The 20,330-nt window shown below is 36.3% G+C and overlaps 1 protein-coding gene across 1 annotated transcript in view; it reads left to right on the top strand.

The window, feature by feature from the left end:
* Positions 1 to 20,330, top strand: part of LOC131428278 (solute carrier organic anion transporter family member 5A1) — a 225,602-nt gene that overhangs the window by 173,074 nt on the left and 32,198 nt on the right. Inside the window, exon 4 of the mRNA XM_058592096.1 lies at positions 11,674 to 11,976. Coding sequence (XP_058448079.1) covers positions 11,897 to 11,976 — 80 coding nt within the window. The 5' untranslated portion in view covers positions 11,674 to 11,896. The remainder of the gene's footprint in view (positions 1 to 11,673; positions 11,977 to 20,330) is intronic.

The raw sequence follows: 20,330 nt of genomic DNA, 5'->3' as shown, positions 1-20,330 counted from the left end.
ACATTAAAATAAAATGAATTTTATTAAATTCCTATTTCGTCACAAATCATGACGATAGCAACAGACACAGATATTAGTATTTCGGTGTGCCATTGTCAACCTTCGTCAGTGTATCTGTTCTGAAACTGTTCATTTTTAAACTATTATTGGTTTCATGCACAAACCGGGTCTGATTAGCTCCTAGGATACTTCCCGAAAACTACATCCACTACAACATGTGCTGGAACTTTGAACAGGAAATTTATTGAATTAGTCCAGTATCGCGAATGTGTTTGTCAAACCGGAACAAGAAATGAGCAAATTTTTAATCAAAATATTTAGAACAGTATCAATAGCACAGTATCGAAGCACTTCCGTCAGAAACGGATCGGGAAACTTACGCGCTGATTCGGTAGCACTCGGAATCCAATACCATAATTTCTGTTCCGTTTAATTGCTGCAGCTTTCGTTTCAATCCATTTTATGTCCCGGCTGCGCGTCACACAAAACACAAAGTCCTGTAGGGATCCAAATAACGAAAAACCAATAGCAATAATGCTCAGTCGAATTGTGCTGCGAAGGAATAGCGCCGAGTGGAAATGACAACCCTTATTTGTCGAGAATCATCGACCGACTTTTTTCTGACACAGTTTCTCTTCAATCGTGTCTTATCTGTGAGTCGTGTTTCGAATTTCGAAGGAGCAACAGTGAGCGGGCGAAAATTTTAATTAAATTTCCACTCATTAAACATTATTCCAATGTTTACATTTTTGCTAAACTGGATGTGATTGGTAAGGGGGGGAGGGGCACAAGATATATTTTAGCTTGTATTTGATTTTTTTTAAATCTGTGATGATTCTTCAAAGAAATTAATGTAGGTCGATACGGTGTTTCTAGTGAAGGACTAAAAATCGTTGCAATCAGGTTTTTTAAAAGTTTATAGCAGTATTCAAGTTCACTTACAAATTTGGCTTGCGTTCTGCACAGGGGAAAGTCTGGAAACTAATCACTCTAATTATCATGTCAGTAGTTGTTTAGCTATTTGTTTATCGTTTCCCTTTGTTTCGAACCGGAGAAAGACCGCTGAAGCAGAAGACTGTATTCGATAAGAAATGTAAGCTTCACATTTTTTATTGCGTTGGTTACAATTTCGCTAGAAAAAGAAACTATGTTTATGCTGGAAGTATTTAGTTAGTTGCTTTATCGTTTGTTTGGTCCCAGTTTTATTCCTGGAAGCGTTCCATAACAATCAGTAAAGTGGCTGGAAAGATGCCAAAATAAGATCAGATGCGCATAGAGAAAATCAGAACAATGTTACATAGATGGATCGGTAAACAGCTAGGGACTCATTATTTAATCATATCTCTTGTTATCATGACTCAAACTGCAAGTTGAAGAACGGTAGCGGCAGGAAACGTAAGATGAGCGAAAGTCAGATATATGTAGGACCTCTCATGCAGTGTTGGAAATCAAAAAAACGATACAAATGCCACGCCTAATTCTTCTAAGGCACTTATTTCTTCGAATGTAAAACAAAAAAACAGGTACGCCTTCTAACGAAAACAATTTATTGACAGGTTGGTCGACCACGTTTTCATCTGCTTCTAATGACAGTTACGCTTTGGTAACAGGTAAACATTTACCACTTAATTCTTCTAATGTAAACATACAAAAAACAGGAACGCCTTCCAGTTCGTCCTCTAACGAAAATAATTTATTAATAAGTAGATCGGCCACGTCATCTTCTTCTAATGGCAGTTACACTAGCGTAACAGGTAGACATCTACCTACCAATATTTCTTCAATGGCATTCGCCTCTTTAAACGATGTCGATTTAGGCGATATAACGGAAAACAAAATAATCTACCTACAAGATCAACTTTTTCAAATGATCATCCGAATGAATTCGACTTCATCACTTGTTGAAGCATTTCAAGTTGGATGGCAATTTACAAATAATATTATAATGAATTAAAAAATTTAACAGTGATGTTAAATAATTATTTGAATATTTTAATCAAAATTTGGAAAATCGCGACTTAAACCTTTCACAAGTGATTTTCAGACGAAAAAATCATCAATCAGAAAACTCTCCAAAGAAGAGTTTACTTCTGATGTGTTGCAAACGCGATTCTTACTGAAACTGATATCATATGACAAAAATTAGTTCACTAGCGAACATTCGTCTCGAAGATATTTGAGAAAAAAAGTTTGCACATTGAATATATCTTAAGTTCGAGCGACCACCCTTGGTTGTTACTCCGTTACTCATCGGGATTAGCTCGAATTGTACGGAGATTTTCAAGATGATCCGACCTGGGACTGGTAAATCATACTTCAACGTACATCTTTTGGTAACCCCAGAATTCATTGATCACTTCCGGTGCCGGCCAGGCCCGAACGTAGATCGTCTAAGGCAGGGGTTCCCAAAGTGGTCGATATAGACCCCTTGGGGTCCATATCCTTTTTGCGGGGGTCGACGTAAACGACGAGGTGTAGAAATCGGCCCCCTATTGTTTGATATAAGTTGTTATTTGAAATATTTACGCTAAAAAGTTGTGTTTATTTGACCATCCGCAGAAATTGGTAAGCATTTTACATCAATATTAAAAAGCAAAAAATTGAATTATCAGAGGAATTTGTTGATGGGGGTCTGAGGCCTAAGTTAATTTTAGTAAAGGGGTCCATGACTCAAAATAGTTTGGGAAACCCTGGTCTAAGGAATGGGAAGGGATGTCCAACACTTGTTGTTACTAGAGGCCGTATATACTACAGCGCACTCCACGTCACGGGAGAAGGATATTTGTTAGTATAAATTTCAGTAATGGTTATATTCGTATTCCGCTTTATTATTTTAATCATTCATTGGTTACATTGGTTGATCTGGGCAGCCGGCTAACGAGAAAAAAATATTTACTTATCAAGAAAACAAGTATTTTTTACTATTTAGTCAATATACCGATATGTGTTATCTCTGTTATTAACTGTGTGATATTAACGAATTTTCGCAATAGTTGATTTTTGTCATTCAATTTAAAATCTTGAATGACAAGCAATAACATGAAAGAAGACAACATACCAAATAAAACTTCTCTCCAAAGCTAGCCGCAAATTGATAAGTTAATAAAAATTGAATGAAGCGATAATTTAGTAAAAAAGAATAATCAGAAGTGAAACGTTGAAAATATTTGATAACTGAAAGGAAAAAGAAACTCACTGCAATTGTCGCCTTTTACGACATGGAAGCAGAAACCTAGTGGGATCTATTCCGCAATACCGTGGTGAAGGATCAATAAAAGCAACAAGTGCTGTGATTAACAATAGTTATAAAGATAGTAAAAACATTATTAAAAACCAATCACTGACTAACAATATTACCCAATTTAACTAGAATATCGTACGCAGAAGTAACAGGAGCGCAGGCTATATTGTTGTTCATATTGACTACCCAACGTGCATCGAAAATATTGCAGTCATTATTCATCAGTTGCGAATTTATTCAGTGAATTTAATTTTTGCTGAAAATATAATAATTAAATCTTTCATGAATCACTTCGGTGTTGAACTGAAGAATAAAGGGAATTCAGCATCGAAATACCATCAGTGACTCTAGTCCCTTTCAATTTTCTCGTTAGCGATATTTCTGTGGGTGAAATAACCGTTGTCGTTTATTGATCAGAGCAGCCCGAGAGCTGACCCAGAGTCGCCCAAACAACTTTTGAGATGTTTGTTTTAGCAACCTGGGGTCGCTGTAGGTCGGACTTCAATCGCGTAGTTAAAATCTGAAAATTTTTTTGTAAGTTCAAAAACGAAAACGGTATAACTGACACAAAAAACACACTTGTGACCTTCGAGGTTCTGAGTTTTTTTTAGAAAATCTCTTGAACTGTTTTTTCACGAGTGATAATAAAATAAACTTTTTCTGCTCATGATTCCCCCAACACTGCTCTCATGCTTCGAACCTGTATTTCTGTTCGCGATACGGCAAAGATCATTATAATTTTTTTCACGTATACAAAGTTTGAAAGAGTATTTAGATTAGATCCCAGTGGATAATTTGTTGCGTTACGTTTAAGTTACGGTAATTTTGAATTTGTGAATCAATGTTTTTTAGAAGCATAATTTTTTAAAATATTACCATTTAATTCTGTTATAAGTATATCACGTCACTATACAAATTCACTATGTATCTCACGACACTATAAATCTTGTATAATAAACGTCACATCACATATGCACATTTCGAATACAATTTATATTCTTCTTCAGTGTGATAGTTTTGATAGTACTAAACAAAACTATCACACTGAAGAAGAATATAAATTGTGTTCGAAATGTGCATATGTGATGTGACGTTTATTATACAAGATTTATAGTGTCGTGAGATACATAGTGAATTTGTATAGTGACGTGATATACTTATAACAGAATTAAATGGTAATATTTAAAAAATTTATCCTTGTAAAATCATTCTGTTCAAACACTCAAACGAAAAGTTAATGAATGTTTTTTAGGTTTTTTCAAATAGTTCGCTAAAGTGGGTCTTCCCTCAAACTTTGCCAGCGCCATTCATGATTAAATTATAGACCTATCGACAATTAATGGCTAAATTATAGATCAAACTGAACAAGTTTGACACTAGACACGATTCACGCGTGATCTGTCAAAAACAGTGTTGCCAAAAAGATACCAGCTAAAAATTCATCGTTTATATGGTGGGACCAGCTGGGTGAGTTGTATTATGAGCTACTGCAGCCGAGTGATAACAATTGATGCGTTTGAGCCGAGTATTGCAAGCAACGAGTAACGCCAGCATGCTGTAAAGCTGGCAAAAACATACTTATGTAGTTTTGCATTGATTCCACTCGCTCGATGCCAGTGTTTTACCCTGACAGCCGATCAAAGAAACGGTTTTGTAAAGTTTGTGCAGTGCACCTGTTCGGATTGCCCGACTGCACGAATCGAGCAAAACACTCCCCGAGTGTTCTCAATGAAAAACGACATTATGAACACACATATAGGAAGTCTTACCCCACCCGCTGTTCAGCTCAGATTGCTTCTTCCGATTATTATTTGTTCCGGTCGATGCAGCATCATGAATAGGAAGACACGAATTCTTTGACACTCTTCCGTGTAAATCACACCGTTGATTGTTCTGAAATTGATAAAGGAAGCGCCTAATTTATTGCATCCACAAATCGCCTGCCAAATCAGGGCCAAAGTTTTATTATTTCTTCTTTCGAACATACTCCGGCACAATCGAACTTGAACTTGGCAACAAAACATAATGGGTGTTTTAAATTTAAATAAAACACATGCCAAATTATGTAATAGCCAATTTTTTTATTTGGTACATAATTTCTTGGCATTTAACAATTGAATATGATTTCGAACATAAGGCCACCACGACTATTTTTCACAAAGGTCATTCTAGAAGTCCAATTTTCAACCACTTTTTCAAGCTTTTGAGTGCGTATTTCAGCCATGACACGTTGAATATTGGTTTCCAAAGCATCAATCGTTGCTGGTTTATCCTAAAAATTAATGATTTCTCGTATCAAGTCTCATCGAATCACACGAACGTGGAGGCTAATTCACCGGTTCAATTATTCGAAATAATGTTGTCATAATAAAATGTTCTTTCAAAAAGTCGATTGTTTCGGCCGCAGTATGACAAGTGGCACCATCCTGTTCAAACCACATTTCGTCCACATCCATATCTTGAAGATTTATCATCAAAAATTCATTAATCATTGGATCTGCATTTGCTCCAAACAAGACAATTTTCCTTGTTGAATTATCCATTCAACCAAAAATGCGCCTCGCTACTGAAGGGAATTTTTCGCTATAAACAGTTTTATTTGAACACTGCTTTTGAAAATTATTTTCCACGATTTGGAAGCGTTGTTCTGGAGTTAACCTATTAATGATGATTTGCCAAATAATACTGAGTAGAGATGTCATCTTACACTGTCAAAACAACTTTCAGACAATAGAGTAATCCGTGTTGAAAAAACGAAACCTCCACAAATAAACAACCGTTACTTGTCCTCTAATTTGACGGAAGTCGACCTTTCTACGGAAAGTTCCGACATTATTTCCATGGTTTTCTACACAAAACCGATTGACACCTTGGACTTCTTAGCGACATCTCGAATCGCCTTGCTTGGACGGTTTTTGAACTGTTATTTCGCTTTCCTGGACATTTTACTGTCCTGTGGACCACTTTTACCATCACTCTCTTTTTTTTCCTCGGGCTCTCAGGCGTCTTGAAGACTCTTATGATATGAGATACAGTTGTATTTGAAATTCCTAGCTTCTTAGCGTGGGATGTCTTCCATACGTGGGATGCCTCAGGATTTCATTGTAAGTGTACAAAATTTTTCCTAGGACAGTTTTTTGTTTCGACGACATGACTGATGCTAGAGTTTACGAATAACTATGAAACATGACAGATGTAGACAATACAGTATGAATAAGGTTCACTAAAATTTTAGGTGTTACAAAGTTATAGATGATATATATCTGTGTAAAATTTTTATCGAAAACAGCCTTTACCTGTCAAACGAAAATACTACCTGTTTATAGATTAATAGTGGAGTTGAGATGAACAGGAGTACCGTTACCCTAGTACTTTTTCTTCGGAACTGTCATAAGCAGTTGTTACAGAGCTGGTCACATTTGTTAAATAAGAGTCGACAATCAGCTAAAGACTGTTCCAGAAAGTATGGACGCAACTAAAAACCGCTGCTATTTCGCAATGGTTCAGAATCTGTCAATTTTTATGGCTGCGTCCTGTTGTTTACACTCTTCTCTAACCACTTGTGCAGTTGTTTATTCGTTTTCATTAGTTTGTTTCGAAATGCGTGGCCTTTCAGCAGAACAACGTCGATAGATTGTGTACAAATGGTGCACAGAACGCAGACTGTCACTGAGAAAGATAGCAAAAAAAGCACGGGTGTGTAATGTCTGAGACATAACTGGATGTCGTGAATACGAATATGACACGCTTTATTTATGCTTCCGAATTCGAATTGGTAGTTCATCGATTGTTTGAATTGTGCAACTTTCCCCTCTTTCATTACTAGAAATTTAAACGATGCGCCTAGACTAAATTACAGATTAGTTACATTAAACATTCTGAAACGCAATTAAATATTATGAAATAAGCAGTATAGTTCTTTATAATAAAAATAATTGTGGCTCTGAAAAGAAATTTTTATGAAAGTGTTCGTGAAGAAGAGTGACGATTTGAGTTAGTTCAGCACGCAGACTCTGAATTCTAAACCCATATTCCAGAACTAAGCTCTAAAACTTGAAGACGATTTTCGCCATAACTACCAGAATGGGTTTTATAGAGTACAGTAAAGTAAATTTCCGCATAATTCTTTAGGATAATTATTATGGTTCTAAAAAGAACCGAATAGAGGAAGTCTGGAATAAAGAACTGGATCCTGAGTTCAAGAACTAAATTTAGAACCAATAACAGACTCAGAATCCAGTTTCAATTCTAGAATTGCAATTTCGAAACTCAAATTAGTTCCGGAATACAGTTCCAGAATCCAGTTTCAGCACGCAGGCTCTGAATTCTAAACCTATATTGCGGAACTAAAATCTGAAAATTGAACTTCTCGTCACGACTACCGAAAACCAAATGATGGCAGGTGCTCTCTCCGTCGCTGCTGGTTTAACTCCCGCGATGGCAGTCTTCTCGCCTTGAAGGCCAGCAAGCGACCTGAGCGTTTGAGGTTTTAACCACGCAGAAAGTGCACTTTCCGTCGCTGCTGGTTGAAGGTTTAACTCCCACGACGTCTGCTTCCATCGAACGCACGAAAAGAAATGATCGATTTTCACCACGGTTCCCCTTTTATACGCATTCAGTTGAAGATATGTGCCTGACTACCTCAAAATCGTCTGTCTTGCGCGAAAAATCCAAGCGAAAGTAAAGAGTTTTCCGCATTATTTTGAAATTTTGAGAAAACCGAATTTTTGAGTTGTTTGTGGTTATCTCACACTGTTCAAAATATTATCCTAAATTCCTGATCATATTTTTGATGAAATGGTGAAAGAATTATGTTGCTACCATTATTACAAGTCGAGATATTCACGATTAAGTTCTGCCCATTCTTCCATATGGCTAACTTTGAAAAGGCAACCCATAGTAAAGTAAGTCGTATTCACGACAAAATGGAGGGAATAAGTGAAAAAGCCGTGCGAAATGCAATCAGAAAGTTCGGTGAGGATAACACCTTTGAGGATAAACCGAAAACGGGTCGAAAAAAATGTCCTGCTAACCCTCAGTTGGATAAACGTATACTGAAGGCGTTCGAGCAAAAGAAGGAGGTTTCAGTTCGGGGTGTGGGCACTTCGAAGTCAAATGTTCTTCGTGCTAAAGAACGTTTGAATCTTCGAACCTATAAGAAGCAGAAACAATCAAAACGTAGTCCGAAACAAAAAGCATCGATCAGGCCGAGGGTTCGAAAGCTGTACAATACGATTCTTGCTGGAAATTTGAACTGCATAATCATGGACGACGAAACCTACGTGAAACTCGATTACAAATCCTTGCCGGGACCACAATATTATACGGTGCGAGAAATCCGAGACATCGATTGAAGTCGAAAAATTTGGTAAGAAAGCTATGGTCTGGCAAGCAATTTGTAGCTGCGGTAAGATTTCGGAACCCTTCATCACTACTGCTTCAATGAACAGCGAAATTTACATCAAGGAATGTTTACAAAAACGACTTCTACCCATGATTCGAAGCCACAAGGATCCTGTTGTCTTCTGGCAAGATTTTGCTTTTTGCCACTACTCGAAATCAACGGTAGAATGGTATACTACCCAAAATGTCACTTTCGTCCCAAAAGACATGAATCCACCAAATTGCCCACAACTTCGACCAATTGAGGAATTTTGGGCATTAACGAAGGCATATCTTAGGAAACATGTCTCGGCAGCCGAAACCATTCAACAGATCGAAAAAGATTGGAAAAAAGTGTCAAAACTTGTCGCCAAGAAGTCTGTACGGAATTTAATGAGGAACGTTCGCAAGAAGGTGCGCCAGCTAGTCTACAATGGCAAAGTAGCATATGTTGAGAATAATATTCTGTTGTTGTAGTCTAATATTATCAGTATATCGAATAAAATTTGAATATCTAACACTTGTGAATTATTTACAGCGAAATCAAAGGGCGTCCATACTTTCTGGAACAGTCTTTAGTCCAGAGCCCCATTCATGACGGCTACTTAAAAACTTGACAAAGCATTCTCGAAATGTTTCAGTATATCAAAATACAAAAGAAAAAATGTGGCTTTTTGAGAATGTTAGAGCCTACGTGCTCCCTTTCATTCATTCGAACACACTTTCTACTAGAGTGCCTATAACCAGAGTGACGACATCTCATCCGTAATTTTGGCAACAATTCAAAACATTCCATTAGCTTTACATTGAATTGACAGGTCGTTTGCTCGTTTGGAACTGGGAGCTGTCATTCCAAACGAACAGCTGTCGCCACTCTGATTATAGTCACTCTACTTTCTACACATAAAAAACAGACCCCAACGTTTTTCTTTTCGTTGTTTGTTACTATGGGGAGGTTTTACACCTAAAAAATGGTCGATTTTTTTGTGAAAAATCGTACTTTTGAATTTAAACAACCACCAAAAAATACAAAAAAAAAAATAAAAATCAAACAGAAACGTTGGTGTCTAGAAAAACTCGTGCTCTAATTATGCTGCTTTGATTTGTTCACTTCTGAATAGTCTGCGCTGAGATACAGCGAACACCGCAAATCATAATTTTCAAGAAGCGTCCTCTAGAATGCTTCATCACCGATTTATTTCTCAATATTTTCCACGAAAAATTACAAAATGTTGTTCGAAAGATGCTTTTTATTGTACAAAATATTCGAATTTATTTTGTTGAACGATAGTTCTGAAAAAAAAATTGCAAAAAGGATGATTTTTTTCATCTTTTAGACCCTACCCCCCTTAAGGTGAAATGTAGCGGAATGCGAAAATCGCGTTTTTGATCAATTATTCAAAAACTAGACCGATTTTCGAAAAACCAAAAACACTCAAGTTTTCGAAATCAAATTTATCATAACTAAGTATTCTTAGAATTTTGAAATTTTGCTTTGCCGAGCCGTAATTGGTTTTTGAAATGTATAAACGGTAACTGTTCCGTTCCACGGGGATGATTTTAGAACTGAAAAGTAGTGTTTGTAGCAGAATTTCACAAAGAATCTGAAAATGCAACTTAAAATTATAAAATATTAGCTAAAACAACCGAAATTTGAAAAAGTTTACATAAACTTTTCCGCATTTTTTTTATTGCTTGCGCGCTGCTGTTTCGTGTTGAGGTGGTGTGAGAAATGCACGGTGGGCACGATGGCATTATATCGTGAGCAAAAATTACATATAAAATTATGACGCAAATTTATGCAGCATTGGGTTTTGTGTTAAAAAAATAACGAGTTGAATACAATAAAATGGGTATTGTAAGAAATTGTTTATTTTCTAAGTAACTGTCATTTATAATGGTAATAATGACCAATTATGTTGAGTTCAATGGATTGATGTTGCTGAAGCAATGAAGCTTGGCTGTGTAATATCGTATAACAGGTATTATTTTAGATTATAGCAATTTTTATAGCAAAACTATAACTTCATCATTGACAAGCTACTGAATGAAATACAAACCAAGTATTATCGTGATACAAACAATGTGATAAACATTGAAAAACAACAGGCATATACATGGTTAGCAACATATACATATAACTTCATGTTAGTGTGAAGGATTCAAAAATCCATTACGTCCAGTCTTGTTTACAAGCCAATATAATGAGAGGTAAACCCACTGCGCTCAATCATTGAAAAAAGTTCTTGTTTCTATGTGCCCGTTTTTCTTGGTATGCTTTGTGCGACGCTTCGTTCAACTGAAGCGGATAAAACTTTGCGCGCATTTTATGACGCTACATTTCACCTTAAGGGAGTCATTTGATTCCGACATAAACTTTTTTACTCGAGGTACTCCGTTCAGAACTAAAATAATAAAAAAAATTCTGGAGAATATATTTTTTAGAAAGCTGCACAGAAAAAAACAATATTTTCTTCTTTTTTTTGGGCTTGTATAAGTTCCAAAATTAAAACTAACGAAGCAATCTTTATTCTGTTAAGTTTAATTCGAAGTTGAAAATGTGCCGAAGATGCTGTAGAAATTTGAGCAGAAACAATCTTTCTGGCGCGTGTAACGTTTCAACCATTTTAAATCTATAAACATCCTTTCAATCACGTCCTATGTACATGTCTTAGACATGATTTATGAAAAAAATAATCCTCTTACGAAAATTTTTATTTTCCCTCATGAAAATTGATCGGATCGAACATCACTAATTTACTCAAATACTAACTGCATCTCCTAACGCCTGATTGCGAGATAATGATATCATTTTCTTTTTCGTCCATACTACGCGCGTGTAGATCCAAAATAGCGGCGTGTAGATCCAAATTTAAATATAAACATCGCAGTTCACGTGAGCCCCACATAGTCATCTCCTGCGATGCTAACCGAAAACCATGTCATTCTCAATTCCCACAATGATTTTCGCATTAACCAATTTCTCCCAGATAGGCGAATTTTAAATTAGCTACCTTCTGTTATCGATTCTTTCTTTTCTCCGCTTTCAGGCTACACCGCAGCACGATATAGATCTCAACACTGGAAGTTTTTTGACGCGGCCATACGGCAAAGGATGCTGGAACTTGTGCAGCGCCATTTAAAAAATAATTCCAAGAAACAGATTCACACCGGAACCCGTGGGTTCATTTGCCGAACATAGTGCCGACCGTGTGACGACAGCTGCGGTGAGAAATAAGTGCGTTTTAGTAGACGGTTTCCGTTTAGATTCCAATGAAGATGACATCCTCGAATTCCACAACGGCAAACGACGGAGGGTCGTCGAACAACAATGCACATCGGAAAGGTCACAGGTGAGTTTTATTCCGCACTCGTGATTGATTCATGTTCCAACCTGAATTGGACGGAATAACTAGGGCTGGTAAATAGCTAGAACATATTGCCTCAATTCATAATTAATATTTTGTAGGAGTTTTGATAATGTATTTTGGTATTGTATCGATTAATTCCATTGATATTTTTCGACAAGTAACGACAAATAGAAGCTAAAGATATGGAATTGGAAGGCGGATAGAAATTCTAGATAGAATCAGTCACAACGATAGATCGGAAAAACTAGAATAGGCAGGCTTATAAATACGATTGGAAAAGAAAATAAAATTTATTTCACCTTCTACTCGTGGAGCTCGAGTTTAATGCCCAAGTCCTTAGAGCATGGTCAAGAAGCAAGTGTAGTTTTTGCTGTAGTTGTACTACACTGCAGTTGTATAGCTGCTTATTTTGGTATTGTTCAGATGTTCAAGAATTTAGCCGAATTCGAATCAACACCGAACGAAAATATACCGTGCACTGTGTTGAGTTTTTAATCCAGATTTTGGATTATAAGTGCCAGGCTTATTCAGAACATTTTTGTTTGGTAAAACATGTATCAGATGTACAACTTTGCTTCCGCCGTTTTCCGATAGGTGACCGGCCTTTAAAGTGAGTGTGTACAGTGCCTAACGAATTGTCATCGCCGTTTCAGTGACAGTTGTTCTTGTTTTCGTAATATTCACGCTCGAAAATGTCTGTTTATGTGCCCAATTCTCGCCATTTACGGGAAATTTTACTTTTCTGTTACAATTCGAAAAAAAAATGCAGCTGAAGCGCATCGAATGCTCTCAGAAACTTACGGTGATGCTGCTCTGAGTAAAAGAACGTATCGGGAGTGGTGTCAACGTTTTAAAAATGGTGATTTCGATGTCGAAGACAAACATGGTGGTGGAAGAGAATTTGGTGCGATCAGCTCGGTGTGATTTACTACGAGCTCTTAAAAACAGAAGATCGCTACCGAACGCAACTGATGCGCCTTAGTCGCGCGCTAAAAGAAAAGCGGCCACAATATCAAGAGCGACATGACAAAGTCATCCTCCAACACGAAAATGCTCGATCTCACGTCGCAAAAGTGGTAAAAAAGTATCTGGAAACGCTGAAATGGGAAGTCTTGCCCCACCCGCCGTATTCCCCAGATGTTGCCCCTTCTGACTTCCACCTATTCCGTTCGATGGCACACGGCCTGGCAGATCAACATTTTCAATCCTTCGAAGAGTTGGAAAAATGGATTGCTTCATGGATAGCGTCAAAAGAGGACTCCTTTTTTGAGCCGGGATCCTAAAATTGCCGGAAAGATGGGAGAAAGTTGTCGCTAGCGACGGACAATACTTTGAATAATACATCTGTAAGCACTTTTTCGCAATAAAGCTTTTAATTTTGGAAGAAAAAAAAAAGGCGGAAGCAAAGTTGTACACCTGATATTAACGTGAATATCTTCGGAAATATGTGTACTAACTTTTCTCAGAAATGGCTGAACTGATTTTTACAAATTTATATTTAAATGAAGGGTTCAGAATGTTATACTAATTTTTTTATAACTGGCAAGCTGTAATTTCCTTGAAGATTGATAATAAATTTCTATAAATTGTAGATCTTGTTAGCAGATGACAAAAAAATCTCACTTCAGTTATACTGGTCCCCAGCCTTCGATTCCGAAAGTACCGGAAATAGTGCTCAAAACTCTAAAAAGAAAATCATTTGAATTTCTCCGACAATTGAATTTGGTGAGACCGGTTTTCACAAACTTAGCTTCAAATAAAAGCTTGCATAATATTTTGAAGAAGTTTAAAATTTTATCTGAATCCGACTTCCGGTTCACCGACCGAGGTGATGTACATTAAATATTTCTTACCGTCATTCAAAGTGATGATGCAAATACATAACATAAAAACTACAGAGAACATCCCTATGTGGTTGTTCGAACTTTTGACGTAGGACTACACTATTGTCAAAATCACAGCTGAAATTTATTTTGCATATTTCCGTAACACATTTTTTTGGGTTCCATATAAACTTATTTACATGTAGACGACATATTTCTACGAAAATAATTATTTAAGCCATTTTGGATGCCCTAAAAAGGACCGTTTGGTTTGTTGTTGTTGTTGTTGAAGATGGAAGGTGGTGATCTCGATCATCCAGCACTCCATTATTATGGGCGTTTTCCTGGGATGCAATGAAACAGACGAATTTCATTGTGCGAGGTGAACGGCGCATAAAACAAATTCACAAATTTTCCACTTGTTGATGAACATAGTAACCTTATCTACGGCATTAACGAACCGCAAAGAGTTCTAGTCGGTTCGGTACTGATTTTTGTTTTGTGAAAGGTTTTCTTGAATACGAGCATACACAAACTGAAGAGGAAAACAAGGAAAATTGAACATTGCTCGTCATTAATTCATATTTCGACCACCAATGATCTATTATATAAAGCTTTATCTACTACAATCGGTACCTGAAAATATTTTCAAGCATTAGGTGTAATAATATCGAAGATGTGTTTTAAATTGATTGAGCTGTAAGGGTTTAAAACCTGACCACTATTTCTGCGGTTTTAGTTTCCTTATTTTGAATCTGCACCCTTATATAGAAAAAAGACGTAGTCCTGTGTCAACATTATAGGGGACAATGCTTAAAACTATTCCAATTTGTTATGCTTTATTAATTTATAACCAATCGACCAGGCTTTGGCTATACCAGTTCCCAGTTTCCGGTTCTGGATGTACCGGAAATAGTTATCAGATATTTCTAAACGAAGCTCCCTCCGATCTTCCGATAAAATTAGATACAAAAGAAAAATGTTATGGTCCCATACAAAATTATCCGAGTTTTATCGTGATCCGACATCTGGTTCCGGAATTACAATGTAATAAGGTCGTAAACTTTTAAGCGCCGCTTGGAGCGACGATGAAAAAACATAAAAATATCTTTTAAATTGGGCTTAAAACTAATCTAATTTACGAATCGTTCTAGTTTTGCCTTCTAATTAATGGAAAACCCAACTTTCGATCGGAGCATCGGAGACCCCTAGTGTTATATACCATTCGAATTAGCTCGACGAGATCGGAAAATATCTGTGTGTATGTATATTCACTTTTCAGACATATTGTATCGCTCAATTTTCTCAGAGATGGGAATTTCAACAAGCTTAGGCTTGTTTGACGAAGAAATTGGGCCACTGATCAAGTTCGAAAAGCATATGGCTGTCACTTTTGGTTCCGACGATATGATGATATAAGTGACGTAACCGAGAAAATGCGTTATTTCTTTACGGTTCAATTTTCTCAGAGATGGCTCAACTGATTTCAGTAAGCTTAGGCAAGTTTGAATGCTACTTTTAGGCCACTAATAAAGTTCAAGGTCAAATGGTTACCACTTTCGCTTCCGGAGTTATAATGGCATAAGTGACCTAACCGACGGAACTCGTTATTTTTTACCGCTCAATTTTCGTAGAGATGGCTGAACCGATTTCGAAAAGATAAGGTTCACTAGAAATATGATCGTAGAAGTGACGTAACCGACAAATCGTACTTTTTTCTCAATACGTTCACTTTACTCGGAGATATCTTAATCGATTTCAACAAGCTTAGGCTCAATTCGGAAGCTATATTATTACATTATTGATCAAGTTCGATAGTCATATGACTAACTCTTCCGGTTCTGTAAATATAATCGTATAAGTGACGCAACCGAGAAATTCCACTATTGTCTATCTGCAAAAAAATTATCACATTTAACCAATGTATTATTCTCCATGCATTTGGTTTAAAGAATGTTTCCAAATATGTGACATAAGCGCTTAAGCATACTTTTGTTATCTATCCGAATCAACCTGGACGAATTTTTATCAAAAAGAGCTTAAATTCGTGTTAGAAATTATGTTAATAAAAAATGTTTTATTGAACCTGTGTGAATGACAAGAGGCAGGTACTATTTCACCACTAAATGGATTAGTAAGGGTTTTTGCCATTAGAACTGACTTCACTATAGCGAAGAGTCGGCAGTTTTGGGTAATTTTTCACCCAACATTTTTTATACCTTAGTATATCTCTTCACTTTCATTGTGATTTTTTGTGAACGGATTTGGTTTGTAATTCATACATGAAAAATTGTTGACATTTGGTCCAAGGCACTCCTAATGGTGGGTGCCTTGGGTCACAACTATAATAATTGAATTTATAATTGTTTCAATTGATAAAATTTTGAATAGCACTGTTCCTTGTAAAGGAAGATATAATAAGGGCGGTATTCGCCACAAATTCATATTTTTACTTGAAGTAATGTCGTAAATTTTTATGTATAAGATCATACAAGGAAAAGTGAGACAAAACAATGTTCATTTGAAGTGAAATTGGTTTCTACGCTTGACGCAATACATTCACTAAGCGCTTTATTTACTTATTATCTAGGGCTGTTGAGGGCTGCTTACATTTGTTGTCCGAATTTTTGATAAAAAAGCTTAAAACCTGAGTTTCACATTGTCGTCGCAAAAATGAGGATTTCTATTTTTCTTTAGAAGCAATCAAATATTTTCTATGAAATTTTTTATGAAGGTCACAGAAATGACTGTGACTACAATTAAAAATTCAAATAAATTTTTCCAATACTTTTCCTTAAAGACGAGTTGCCTAAGGTTGCTGTCAGAGTGAAAGCGTAACGCGAAGCGTCTAGGTACGCGTGCGAGCTAGATGCATTTGATCAAAGCAAACCTGTCAGAGTGAACGCGATGCGATAACAGTACATTGCATTGAACCGCTTCGCTTCGTATCGCGTTCCACGCTCACGCTGACATCAACCTAAGGCGTTGTTGCGTCGGCTCAAGGCTGCCGAATCTTCCCTATTGATTCTCGGATTTCGTTTCCGAGTACCTGAATTTCCAGCTCCGGAGGTGTGATGAAGAGAGTTCAAAATGTCAAAGCGTCATTTGGAGCGATGCTGCAAAAAAAGAAAAAAAAATCGTCTAATTTAGCCTCAAACTGTTTACCAATTGAAAAGGTTATGCCAATTATGCCTAAATAAATTTTCTTGTTTTTATTCAAGATTAAATGAAAAGTTTTTTTAAAGAATTTCTTAAGTAATTCATACGGACCCGAAAGACTAGCCGGTTGAAAGGTCCTAAATAAAAAAAATTCTTGGCGAACCTACTTCGAAAAAATAGCCTTTTTAAACATATGCAATGATATTTGATAAATAGTTGTCGGAAAACATTTTTTGAGGTCGATCCATCCAAGGTAACGGCTTCCGGTTTATCGACATTCTTTGAAAACCCTTACAATATAAGTATTTTCGGAACGGATTTGATGAACAAATACTGGAAAACGATGTTTGAAATCGTTCCAAAATTCGTGATGGCGACTACCGCTTAGTTGATGTTTTTTATAAACTTTAACAGTATGGATATTTTTGAAACGGATTCGATGAATAAATACCGAAAAACGATGTTATTTTTAGTTTCAAAATTCAATATGACGACATACTATTCATCGATAATCATTGAAGATATTAAAAGAACGGATTTGATGAGTAGATACATGTTAATAACATTTGAGCTCTTTCCGAAATCCAAGATCGATATTCTGTGAAAACTCTTTTAGTATTAGTGTTTCCGGAACAAATATAATGACTGAATGCCGGAAAACGATGTTTGATGTCGTTTCGAATTTTTTTGGCATGTGAACATCCAGTTCGATCTGAAAATAATCATATTGTAAGGGGTTTTACTGAACATTAATGAATCGGAAGTCACCATCTTGGATTTTGAAACGACCTCAACCATCGTTTCATGAGATTTTCATTTACTTATTAAATCCGTCCCAAAAATACCCATGCTGTACTGACTTTCAAGGAATATCGATAAACCGGAAGTCGCCATTTGAACTTCGAGCATAATTTCCTGGCAGCTACTCTTTACATCAGCTTCGAAAATATTTATACGATTAAGTTTTACAACATCCTTTAAGTCACTGAAGCACACACCTGCAGGTCAGATAAATTGTGCATATAAATTTATACAGTCGTACTAGTTAGCCGTGTAAAAGCGGTAAGTAAAAAGTACATGCTAAGCGTATAAATTTCAATTAGTCAAGACGTAAAATTCAATTGATTAACGTAAAAATGGGTTTTATATATTTTAAAATTTACGCTGTACAGAATATTGATTGAAATCAAACTTTATGTCAAAATATAAAAAAAAATTCGGAAATTTATGTTACATTGCCTGGAAAATTGTGTCTAATATAGATTTCTGTCTTCACCGCTTAAGAGGGCATCGAGATTCCATTACTATTAATTTTCAGATATTTTTGCTGTATAAGTTACGGTGTATTCAATTATTGAGTATGAAATAAAGCAGTATCGCTAAACCAACCGATTGGTTTGACTGCTCTTGCGTACACGAAAAGCAAAACTTTTACATTCTAAATTGACAATCAATTTTCGATTTTCAAATAGTAAACCAACCATGTGGAATGCTCCACTGGTTACTTTTGATTAACGAATTTCATCCATCGCGACCATCGCCCAAGCTCAGTCAACATATGTCCACTCAACCTACAAGCCGTGATTGAGTTTAGGATCCAATTTACGGAACAATAGCATTCGGCATTCTAAATGCCGTAACAAAAGCTCCCGCGTGGTCAGCTTACGAACGCCCGGTGCAATCAACACCTCACACCCTGTGCTGGCGATGGAACAAACAATTTAGATTGCAATCGAACACACGAATGAAATCGACTAGTGCCACCAAAGCCTATCTGACATCGATCTCGGTCGCGTGAGTCCTCCGTTAATTTCGTGTTGAAAGTGTCATACCAAATTTTGCGACCGGCTCCGGTGACCGTGGTCGTGGAATTAATTCTCGAATTTTGACCTTCGCGTTTTTAGTACATTTTATATTGGAAACTGAATTGTTATAGTTTCGAATGGATAACTAAATAACGTTACTTCGATTTCCGTTGCAATGAATTGTGAAGGAGTGTGGAGTGGCTGTTCCTCCTCATTCCGAACAAATGAAATTATGATAAAGCCTACCATCTGCTATCAAATCATACCCTTAGGAATTCACTATTTACTGCACTCAGTAAATTATTGTTTACAAAATATATTGATATTTTCTTCAATTATTTACCTTCATAACTAAATTGTGCATCCTACATCCATACATTACTGTATATTTTGTCATTGTTGAAAAACGATTCTACTGTACGGCGCACTTATGCACTTACTCGTTCGAAACATAAATTGTCTTTGCAAATGCTGTAATGCTTAAGCTTCATATTTTCTTTGCATGCAAACAAAACGATGCCTAGATGCTACATTCGAAATTGCGAAAATTAGACCATGTGTTTAAAAAAAACAGATATTATCGTATTGGCATCAATTCAAAAGGATTCAGAGGCAGGAACGGAATGATGCCGAGCAATTCGCAATCTTCATGAGCAAAAGTGTATTTGGCACCTATGAGGGATGCCAAATAATTTGTTAAAATCTTCTTAGGTCAATACGGCAAGGATTAATTTACTCCAGAAAGAACGATGAACCCCTCTGACTATAGCTTCTTACCACATTGGATGAGAAACGATAGCATATTCTTTATTTTTAGTGCCTCATACACAAATTAGACCATGTATGGAGAACCAAAAACCTGGATGCGTAGTCAGATCAGATCAGAAAATTGCACATTCGATCGGAATATTTCGAATCAATCGACGCACAGTGGTTCGAATCAATAAAAACGTGGACATAAATAAGTAGCTGCCAAACCGTTTTTTAATGCATATAGTTGCTTTTAAGAAATTATTTACAAATATATACCGCGTAATTTGATTCTATCGCTAATTGTTCATGGCCTACTTTGACAAAAACTATAATTGTTTTAAATGAAGAGATGGCTTTTTGGTCAATTGGTTTCTCGTCAAAACATTTATTTTTCGTTAAAGGCCAACGTTTCGAAGGTTATACCTTCATCTTCAGGGCAACTGTAATTTTATGTATTATTTAGTCACAAAAATTTTTTCCACAAAATACAATAATTTTACAAAATGTACTCACAACGACTACAAATATTTTTCGTCAAGTATGGTGTAACATTTATAATAGTTGTGAGACACATTAACTGTCAATCTCGCCTCCGATTTCGCTGTCTATCATTTCTCATCTGTTTCACTCTAATTTTTGCTCTACTGTCTTCCATATTCGCTGCTTGCAATATTTCAGTGCTCAATCGAAGTCGATGTGCGTGGGAAGTGCTTGTGTAAGTTCTTGGCAAAACAAATAATTCGAATCAAAATTTCTAAACAAATTGAATTCGTATGTCTCGTTTTTGTGTTTTAGT

The sequence above is a fragment of the Malaya genurostris genome, chromosome 2 (genome assembly GCF_030247185.1).
Source record: "Malaya genurostris strain Urasoe2022 chromosome 2, Malgen_1.1, whole genome shotgun sequence".
Taxonomy (NCBI): Eukaryota; Metazoa; Arthropoda; class Insecta; order Diptera; family Culicidae; genus Malaya; species Malaya genurostris.
The sequence above is the reverse complement of the archived record's forward strand: the minus strand, read 5'-3'. Positions and strand labels throughout refer to the sequence as shown.